General features: G+C 37.8%; 1 protein-coding gene across 3 annotated transcripts in view; it reads left to right on the forward strand.

The window, feature by feature from the left end:
- LOC135200354 (carbonic anhydrase-related protein 10-like) overlaps window positions 1-11,645 on the forward strand; it is a 535,334-nt gene that overhangs the window by 226,543 nt on the left and 297,146 nt on the right. For all 3 annotated transcript variants that reach the window (XM_064228945.1, XM_064228943.1, XM_064228944.1), the window contains one exon: window positions 6,960-7,096. In XM_064228945.1, coding sequence (XP_064085015.1) covers window positions 6,960-7,096 — 137 coding nt within the window. The remainder of the gene's footprint in view (window positions 1-6,959; window positions 7,097-11,645) is intronic.

Consider the following 11,645-nt stretch of genomic DNA (forward strand, 5'->3'; position numbering starts at 1 on the left):
CATCACACCTAGTTAAATCCTTAGCTATCTCCTTTGTCTCTTAGTCGCCTTGTTTTATACATCCTCATAGTCTACCGATGCATCTTCATCAACAAGTTCTCGTTCCCTCATCCTCCTCCAATCTTGCTGACCAACCTCTCTAACCATTGCAAGTGCAACTTTGGCTTTTTTTTTTTTTTTTTTTTTTTTTAAGTTTCACCCCTGGATCCTTATACTTCATTCTGAATCTCTTTACCTGGCTGTCCAACCACTTCAGCTCTCTCTTTTCACTGTCTTAATAAGAGCTGAGTGGCCAGAAGTGACCCGGTGTTTATTTTGACAGTCTAAGTTTCCTAGAATTCATCACAAAGTGGAATAAGGAGGTCTTTCTCAAAGACTTTGATTTCACAAGGAAGGGACGAACAAATGAAAGGTTTCCAGATTTGCCTTCTAAAGTAAGTAATCCGTATTCTTATGGGCTAAGATTTATTTTTTTCGGGGGGTGGGGGTGGGGGGGGGGGGGGTTGTTAAATAGGTTATTAATTTATTGATCTTTGTTGCTTGAGGAGAGTCCAGAGTCTACGCTAGACCTCTTATTGCATTTCTCACTTTATTGTCTTCGGAGGAGGACCCTTCCTGGCATAAGCCCGGCTTAATCCAAACCAAGCGAATACCTGACGAGCTCTTACCGTAATTGAATTTTTTTCCCCTTTTTTATAGAAATTTCCGAAACTGTTAGTCTGTTACATAGGTGTTTCATATAAAAGACTACGAGTAATTTATTCACAATTTTCTTCTCTTTTTTCCCATTAAGAATCCAGTTTCTTTTCGTGATGAAAAAATAAAAAACTACGAGTAATTTATTCACAATTGTCTTCCCTTTTTCCCATTAAATCCAGCTTCTTTTCGTGATGAACACAAAAAACTACGAGTAATTTATTCACAATTTCCTTCTCTTTTTTTCCCTTTAAGAATCCAGTTTCTTTTCGTGATGACCGAACAGTAACCACACACGTCAAATTCGTGATGTGTATTTTGAACGTGCATGTCTACAAACTGTCGGAGGGACGCACTCCGATGTGTATATATGGCACAATTTGGTGCACGACAATGAAAGCGAATCCTCACTAAATCTGATTCTCCATCAGTGAGTGAAATTTGTCTACTGTCACCAGCCGGTGTATGTGACTCGCATTGTAGAAGGGCTGGAAATATATCAATCAATATTACAAAGCATAATAGCATTTTCCTTTTGTCAGATCCGCTGACATTTGAGTATCACTGAAAAATTTTCACCGTTTTATATTTATTTAGATTTTTCGCTGCGGCTCATCCCTTCCATAATGGATGCAATAAAAGAAAAATAATAAAAAAGAATATGTGCGAATTTGGGTGTGTGGCATGCGCTTAATAGGCATTTCTTTCGGATTTAATTTGTCCAAATGTTTTCCAAATATACATTTTTCAATTGTTGGGTCTGGTTTTCGTAAAAACGAAATAATTCTGTATGCAGTACATCGATTCATCAAAATTTATATATGAAAAGAAATATGATAGTAAAGAGATCAGTGTTTTTTTATATATATATGTATATTTTTTGCATTTGTTGCGGACCTTTCCATATGGAGGTTAGCTGATAGGGGCATGTAAACAAAATCATTAACGCTACACGTTTCCATCATGTAACTGATTGGCATTGAAGCATATACCTCGGTGTCGATGACCATTGGTATTGTGACGCCAGATGCTCGTATTAATCAGTGAATCAGTCAAATAAACGTAGCTATAGATAGTAAGTTGTAGATATAATCATTTGTACTAAATGTGTTTGTTGTGGTACTGACCTCCATAGTGGAGTTTAGCTCCCTGTCGATGACCATGTGTATTGCAACGCCAGTTACGTGGGTTAATTAACTAAATCAGTCAAGCTAATGTGTCCATAGTGACAGGCGCTTTCTGAGATGCGTCCATCTGAACGCATTTGACTCGTTCGGGCGTTCATCTATAGTTTGGGTTTCACAGCTATGGGCCAAAAGCGTGAAACCTAGAGCCCTTTCGTAGTCCAGGCCGGAACACTGCAGCAGGAAGGGATTTCCAAATTCTGGAATATGTGGCTGGAACGCGCATTCGTATGGCGATGACGTCACCTGTACCGGTGAACGTGAGCAAATGGAACTTCGTGTTTGGTAAGTGATCTGTTGCTCTCGTCTGCGTTGAGGCTTTATTTCGAATGCCCACCATTGCTCGCTACTCTGTAATTATCAGTCGGTGTTCTGACTGACATTTATTGACATTTGTTGCCCCTAACCCGGTTTGTAAACCTGCGGGCACAGATATTTCGTGGGGCTATTTGTACGTGACTGGAAATTTCTGTGAGCGCCTGGTATCGATTTTGTCTTTTTTTTGTTAAGCAGCCTTTTGTTATAGAAATAGAAAATCGTCGATAAACAAAGTAATGACCGGAAGTGGAACCCAAAAGGGCGTTGTTTATTTATTTATGTTTTTCTCAATAATTTTCTTTGCCAGAATTCAGCATTACGTTACTTACGTCAAAGATTATATTTATTTTTTTGTATGTAATCTTTTACCAAAGATATATTTTTTTCGTCTGCGTATTTCGAAGTATATTTCGGCCTCCACTGCACAAAAATACGGTGGTCTGTCACGAAAGCTTTTTTTATTTTATAATTCAATTTCATATCTTCTTATGCAGCAATTTTGTCTTTACTTTTAACAGTAATACCATAAGATGACCAGCTCTATACTCAGGGGCTGTGATATCTGTGCTTCCATTTTGCTCTTGCCATATTCTGACCTTTCGTTCTGCAACAACTTCGTCTTTGTCACCAGTGTATATTTTGCAGGAATTGGCTGCAATTAAGTTTAAGTTAAGGTAGAAAACAGTAAAGCCTTGCCTTTATTCCTCGGCTTAAAAGAAAATATATATTCGTTAACTAATAAATAAAAAAATGACTTCAGTAACGTAAACTATTTGATGAAATGAATGCATATCTCACAATACAGAAGAAAAATGAATTATGTTAGAAAAAATCAACCCAAAAGGAATTAACGATCGACCTTCAGCACAAGCAGAAGGACGTTTGAACCTTTCCACACAATAACTCATAATCTCCTTAATTACCAGCCTGATGAAACACAAACCACCTTCAAACGGAGGCTCCAGCCGCCCAACAATAAAAGAAGGAAATATTCCAAGCTCTGGAAAACAGCTGAACGTTAGATAAAACCACTCTCCCAACGTCTGGATCAGGAAACGTGACCCGTAAGTCTGAAAACGAAGGTATTATTTTTTTTTTCCCCTTTCTTTTTTATTCTTCATTCTCTTCGCGAGTCCGCGATCACCTCTTCAGACTCTTTTGTGGGCGGGCTGGGCGCGATTCAATTTCAATAAAGCGAGAATGCCCTCTGGCCGTTATTTGTTCATTGGTAATGCCCCCGAAGTCTTCCTCTTGTTCGCCTGTCATTGAAACGGGCCATTTTCAACGTGTGTTTGGCGCGCGACGTCTACTGAGTGGGAATTGTAAGATCTTGGTTGGTGGTACCTGCTGTTGTGGTTTGTTTTTGTTTGTTTGTATGGTATTTTTACGTTGCATGGAACCAGTGGTTATTCAGCAACGGGACCAACGGCTTTACGTGACTTCCGAACCACGTCGAGAGTGAACTTCTATCACCAGAAATACACATCTCTCACTCCTCAATGGAATGGCCGAGAATCGAACCCGCGACCACCGGGGTGGGACGCTAATACTATACCAACCACGCCGCTGAGGCGCTACCTGCGGTTGTGGTGTAGGTGTGGTGTTTAAAGTTCCACAAGATGGCACTCGGAACCAAGGTCCGGAGAGAATGGTCGAAACGATGGTATATAACCAGGCGCACATGAATGGTAGGCTGTATTTTGTGATAATATTGGGACCCATACAAAGGAAAATAATGGTAGCTGTATCTGCAGGAGCATCTGAGGTTAATAATAAAAGCCTTCTTCAAGAATTAGTCTCCGTCGGCGGGTAGTGTCATCAGTGCACCTCATGCGGGACACCGTGGGCATTACTTAAAGATTCTTTACAGCATCCCTTCTCCTCCAATCTGCAACACATTTCATTCCTTTTGCTATACCTCCATTCATATTCTTTCTTACTTTCCACCCTCTTCCAACAATAATGGTGCAACTGCTTTGAGTTTTACCTCCTGTTACACCTTTTAAACCTCTTACTCGTAATTTTCCTTTCAGCACTGAATGGCCTCGTAGGTCTCAGCGCTGGCCCTTCGGCCTAAATTGTATTCTGTCTATTGAATTATGAGCCGCAATGGGAAACGATACCAGACAACAAACTTGAAAATGTTTGCTTGAGGATATTTGCCTGATAGTGGCGCCTCAGTTTGCCGCGAGATGAAGACAGGAGAGACCTCGAAGTGACGAGAAAGCAATAAAACTGCGGGAAATCGAACGGCGGTGAGAAAGAGAGAGAGAAAGAGATAAAGAGAGAGATAGAGAGAGAGAAGTCCAATAAGACGAGAGGAAGAGAAAAAGACTGCTACTGAGGGGGAGCCGTTTAAAGGAATTCGTTTCTCCTGTTTTTACTGATCCTCTCGCCTTCCTCGTGTGTCCAGTTTATGTTGGGGTTGGAAGACCTGGTCTCACTGTTTCAATGTTATTTTGAAGGACTTTTTTTTAATGTTTACGATATATTAAGATGATTTTTATCTTAGTAATTATTTTCTGGGACCTTTACGACGGTAGGTTTCCGAGAAAGGTGTGGGCAAGTGTTAAATCCAAATCGACTGTTTTCCTTTTTGTTACAATGACATGTGCTTGACTGAGTTTATAAGAATTCTTGAGATAGTAATTTTATGCTGATGAAATTAAGTATTATAGTATTTAGTATTACGTACAAATTCCTGGCAACATATTACAGCAAATTATGAATTAACTTTACCTTTCCCCCCTGACTATTTTCAGAAAGTTTTTAGTATAGTATATTGTCTAGGTATTTTCTATCATGAGAGAGAGAGAGAGAGAGAGAGAGAGAGAGAGAGAGAGAGAGAGAGAGAGAGAGAGAGAGAGGCGGGGGGCGGGGGAGGGGATTCATCTGAATTACTCTGAAATCATTCAGAACATTATATATCATACCCTTAACGAGACGAAATTTTATCATCTTTGAAATACAGAAATACCTCGCAAAATAATTTCATAGTATTATTTATTGCAGGATATAGGAAATGATTTATTTTTTGTATTAGTGATTTATGCTCCCCGAGACCTTGCTTCAGAATTAGCTCATCAGTTTTAATGACAAAAAATAAATATATTTTGAAAACGTATATTCAACAGAAGGTTTTTACAATTTTCAAATATTGATAGTCAGTCCTCAGTCTTACAAAGAATTTCGTCAACATGAAATTGAAGAATTTTATATCCCAAGGAAAAAGCGATATTTGAACCAAAATTCCCGTAATTGAATGGTAGGGCATTTGACTTCATCATCATTCCTATTGTGGCGTTTTTTTCTGCCTGCAATATGGGATCCGGATAAGATAAAAAAATAAATATTATTTCGTATGATTCTCCGTTTTCGTAAGTGTAAGTGTACTGCGTGTGTGTGTCTTTGTGTGTGTGTTTGTTTGTTACTTATTACTTTGCTACTTAAGGTATACCAAACACGAACTATCTTCCATTATTAAAAAAATAAACCATAAATATTAAAAGTCTTCCATGTTATGTTAATCAGTAAAAGAAATAAATAGCAGAATGTATTATCGTTTTTGAATAGTAACGTTCTATTATATTCTCAAACTTTAGTAAAGACGACTTTCAGGTGTTGACTCATCCTCACCTGTTGACATCATAGCATGGCAAAGTTAGCACATTTTGTTTTCAAAGATTGGGAGAGTCAGTGCAAAGTCAGTGCAAAATTTCATGCATTGGCCTCGCCCCTACTCACCTGTTGAGATTATGGCGTGATAAATTGAACGCGTTATTTCACACATCGACATTGTCATTCTCATACGTTCAGATTACAGCGTGATAAAGTTAGACCAGAGTTTTATGTACAAAAGTAGCCATTCGCACCTGTTGAGCTCTGTCAGTTGAATCAATCAGAAATGACTGCTTTGTTCTTTGTAGGGTCATTCTTAACACCTCTCCTACTTCTTCCATTTTTCTGTTGTGTTACGAACGTATTATGTGAGTTCTGGTGGTTGCCGCCCTGGAACGTTGTTTGATTTAAAGAAATTTCATTTATTCATTTTATTTACTGTATCCTCCTCTTTTATGTCACTGAAAAGAGTATGATTATATTTATATATAATTATATATATATATATATATATATATATATATATATATATATATACTCGAGCTATAGTGTGGATAAATTTGGTATAAGAGCCGGGATCTATTTTGGATAGTGAACGGCCCCCTCCCCACCGGGTTTTTTTTAACCTGGTATGTATCCACCTTTGCGGCGTGTCTAGTACAGCCCCGTTGAGGATGACCTTAAAATCATAAACAAAAGGCTGTAAATATCATAAAGATAACGACTTCCAAGAAATATTAGTCGTAGATAACGACCCACGGAAAACCCTTAGGGGTCCCTATTTAGGAAAGATCCAAGAACCGCGAAAGCTGGTCCAAATAAGCTCTCAGTTGCTTACACAGTTTTCATTCTTTTTATATGGGCTAGAGAGAGAGAGAGAGAGAGAGAGAGAGAGAGAGAGAGAGAGAGAGAGAGAGGAATTGGAGGGAATTCCAGTTGTTTAATTAACCTTTCAAATTCATCGAAAAGTAACACTGATTGGATAATGTCCCCTCAAAACAAATCTGAACTGACCCTCCAACACATTTCTGAAGTTTGGCATATTAACACCAAATCACCATTTTGTACACACCAGCTAGGAAGCAAGTCAGTCGCAAGAGTGGCTACCTTGTAATCATGTTCTCTATCCTGCTTCGTTCACAGGGCCACAATTCTGGGGCCTGATCAATCCCGAATGGTCCCTCTGCAGCAATGGACGACGCCAGAGCCCAATCAACCTGGATCCGTCCTTGCTTTTGTACGATCCAAACCTTCGCCCTCTCCATATAGATAAGCACAGGGTAAGTGTTCCTCTTAGCTTTGCAATTCACATGTTTTTTCTTCTTATTTTGGATGTGATTCACATATTTTTTTCTCTCTCGTGTTTCCATGTAATTCTCATATATTTTCCCACATGTTTCGAGGTAACTCATATTTTTCTCTCATGTTTCGATGTAATTCACATATTTTCCCCTCGTGTTTCGCTGTAATTCTCATATATTTTCCCACATGTTTCGATGTAATTCACGTCTTTTCCCCTCATTTTTCGATGTAATTCATATATTTTCCCCACATGTTTCGAGTAACTCATATTTTTCTCTCATGTTTCGATGTAATTAACTTGTTTTCTCCTCATTTTGCGATGTAATTCATATATTTCCCCCTCATGTTTCGATGTAATTCACATATTTTCCCCTCCATTTTTCGATGTAATTCACATATTTTCCCCTTCATTTTTCGATGTAATTCACATATTTTCCCCTTCATTTTTCGATATAATTCACATATTTTCCCCTTCATTTTTCCGTGTAATTCACATGTTTTCCCCTTCATTTTTCGATGTAATTCACATATTTTCCCATTCATTTTTCGATGTAATTCACACATTTTCCCAATCATTTTTCGATGTAATTCACATATTTTCCCCTTCATTTTTCGATGTCATTCACGTACTCGTATCTTTCCCTCATGTTTCGACACGTGTTCGAGATCAATCCATGTTAGCAGATTTCTCGTTCAAATCAGGGGAACCATAATGTGACAACTTCGCATTTCCCTCTTATTTCACGACGCCTCCTTAACCTTGATTTTGCCATATAAATAGTTGACTATTTTACGCTCTTGTCTTGTGCCATAGACGACCTTTTATTATATCGGCGTTTTCGTTAGGTAAGCCATACATTTTTAATGTTGTATTCTTCGTTTTTCATGTTTACAAGCGCAAGGCGATAATTTTCTTATCTTAGTTTATTCTCATTTACATATTATGGCTTAATGGTTCGTTTTCCCGTCATGAGCTGTACTGTGGTTATCTCATGGTCATATCAACAGTTTCAAATAATAACCCACTTCAAGGGAAGATGGGATTTTCCGGGACCGTCCTTTGGAACTTAATTTTTCTAGCATTTGAGTAACCCGCTTTTTTTATGGTCTTTAGTAGCTATAGTTTAAGGTCGTTTGTATTTTGTTTCTTTCCCATCATCCACAAATATTACGAGTACAGCCGATCTTTGAAGGTCCTACCGAAGTATTTATATTCGTGACTTAGAAAATGCCACATTTTCTTGCCTTAAGGGCCCAAAATACATCAAGATTAAATGAAATGCTTGTCTTAGAGAGGCAGTGTTTACATTGGCGACTTAGAAAAGCCCACATTTCCTTGCCTTAAGGGCCCAAAATACATCAAGATTTAAAGAAATGCTTGTCTTAGAGAGGCAGTGTTTACATTGGCGACTTAGAAAAGCCCACATTTCCTTGCCTTAAGGGCCCAAAATACATCAAGATTAAATGGAACGCCTGAATTAGAGAGGCAGTCAGTCCCAACTCTGTTCGAACTTGTAATTTCTAAAGTTTGCTATTCTATCATTGTATTCCCAGACGTAGGTCGGAGCTCCAGCGGATGTGCTGAAATATTCAGGCCTCTCTCTGCCGAAAAACCTCAGAGGAGTAGGGCTACCGTGTAATTGTCTGTTTATTGCTGGTAGCCGTTATCTGAAAGTGAGCATTGGTTCAGTGCCATACCCACAAGGATAACTGAAATACATTATTTAGAAAATTTACATCAGTCATTCGCAGGTGTTTCACCCGAGAATGTTTTACAGAACATCTGTCAAGAGAAATTCTGATTAAAATGAGAGATTTTCGTAAACTCATTCTTACTGACGATTCATTCTTTTGTGTCAATCATTTAATTCTTATTAAAAGGAGAGATTTTCGTAAACTCATTCTTACTGACGATTCATTCTTTTGTGTCAATCATTCAATTCTTATTAAAATGAGAGATTTTCGTAAACTCATTCTTCCTGACGATTCATTCTTTTGTGTCAATCATTTAATTCTTATTAAAAGGAGAGATTTTCGTAAACTCATTCTTACTGACGATTCATTCATTCGTGTCAGTCATTTAATTTTTATGAAAATGAGAGATTTTTGGAAATTCATTCTTACTGAGTTGTTATTCTTTGTGCCAGTCATTTAACTGTCATTAAAATGAGATTTTCGTGAGATCATTCTCACTGAGGATTCGTTCTGTCTGTCTGTCGCTCATTCTAATTCAAATTCAAATGCTTTATTTCGGACTTAAAAGGCCATAGACAAATACATACATATACACACACAAACATATATAAAAAAAGTCTCCACACTCCAAGAGGACAAAATTTAAAGTATGAGAAATGATTATGAAACAGAGGTGAAAAATTATGATATGAATGAGATGCGGATAATGAAGCTAAATGATTCTTCCTACTAAAAGGGCACATACGTATCTAGCATCAGAACAAAACAAAGAAATATTATATTCTTGCATAAGGAGCGCACCAAATGCACTAAGCACAAATGAGGCTTTTCCAGTATTTGAAAATAATTGAATTCTGCAAGTCAACTGGGTGGGCAACCCTCTTCATAATACAGTTTTCGGAATTCTTCAGCCTTTGCAAGTAGCATGTTATGGTTTTGCGTCTCAGTTCTTGAAAAGATGGCTAAAAGCCACAAAAAGAGCGGATGCGCTTGCATGCCTCGGAATGCCCAAGAGTTCGTAGGCTATCGTTGTAACATACTCTCAGCTTATTCATAGTTCGTTGTTTCGCTCTGACAACCAAAGATAAGCCATAAAAACTTGTACAAAAACTCTGAAGAAGCATTTTCTTGACGACATCTTCGCTACATTTCAAAAAAGTTCCTTGAAATCATATTGCCCCTTGCACATAGACCTCTATTCAAATATTCTACATGGGCATCGTCCGAATTTTGAGCAGTAAGATAATAACCTAGGTACTTTATTTCCTGTACAAAATCTATATGTGCATAGTTAACAACAATAGGTGATATATTACTTGGGCAGATCTTACTCTTAGAAAAAATTGTACATTTGGTCTTCCTTACGTTTAACAATAGAAGTCTGTCAGACATAAAATCACAACAAATGTTTATAAGCTGCTGCAACCCACTTACTGAAGGAGCAAATAAAACAAGATCATCAGCGTACAACAAATGGTTTAAAATCATGTTGTTTAAATAACATCCCACTTTAATTTGACTCAGCCTATGTGAGAGGTCATCCATATATACATTGAACAGGTAAGGTGAAAGTAAACTTCCCTGTCTCACTCCACATGAAGTGGAAAATTCACTCGAAAATACATGGCCCCATTTGACAATCATTGCTGATTTTTATTCCACTCACGAGCAGTTTAATAATATAGCAAGGAAACATTTCTTTCTGACAGTACTTCAAACAAACATCTTATGAGACACTTTATCAAAGGCTTTAGAACATATCCATGAAACAAGCAAATACAGGTGTTTTACGAGCATTATACTCCTCGGTTAGCGTGTTTAAGAAAATGAACTGGCATTCCGTTCCATGATTGGATTTGTAAGCGAAACTGGTTGTCACTTGTCATAAGTGCTTTTTGCATCTCTCCAATATAATCGCTTCCAAAACTTTTGAGATAACAGTGGCTAGAGCAATCGGCCTATAATTGGAAATGTCACTGTGGTCCGCATTTTTATCTTTATTCAAAGGATAGAGTTTAACCAGAATAAGAGCTCTCGGTAAGTAGGAATGACAGAAACAGGAAGTGACGAATAAACAGTAAAACTCTTAAGTACCGGATGAGCCTCAGTTAACTGCTGAAGAGTCAGCTCGTCATGTCCAGGGCTACTTGAAGTGTTCAAAGAATTTAAAGCATTCGATATTTAATTGACATTTGTCCCTGTAACATCTCGCTGACCTTGATTTTCCATTGGGTCTGGAACAGGATGAGTAGGGTCGTTAAAACAGCTCAGAATAATGTTCTTTCCATAACTCGGCAATGTTTTCATAACCACTCACATTATTTATTATGTCAGGTAAGAAGGTTCGGGATTTTCTTTTCTTATTTATTTCTCTCCAAAATTTCTTCATACTCCCATTCAGACTTGTAGCAATTTTATTTGATCTAATTTCTTCCTCATTTTCCTTACAAAATCTAAACATCCCTTTGAACTGAGCTTTAGAAAATTTCATTTTATCATAGAAATATCCCTCCCTTAGATTACCAGATTCCTTCCATGCTAAATAGTCATCCCGTGCTTCATGATGGAATTCCTTTACAAAGTCATTCCAACCAGGAATATGATTGGAACCTCTGTGATTCGTCTCCTTAGACTCAGACGACCGCTGAAGTGCACTAATTATGTCCAAAAGAAATTTCTCAATAGCTCTAAAATGATCTTCGTTTTGACATGATCTTGTGTTGCATTGTAGAGTTTCCAAAGGCAACTCAATGTGTTTCAAAGCTTCTTCAGATTTACCTCTGTATGCCAGTAGATCCCCGAGATAAAACTTCGTCTGACTACCGTCAGTCA

This window comes from Macrobrachium nipponense, chromosome 26 (assembly GCF_015104395.2).
Source record: "Macrobrachium nipponense isolate FS-2020 chromosome 26, ASM1510439v2, whole genome shotgun sequence".
Classification (NCBI taxonomy): domain Eukaryota; kingdom Metazoa; phylum Arthropoda; class Malacostraca; order Decapoda; family Palaemonidae; genus Macrobrachium; species Macrobrachium nipponense.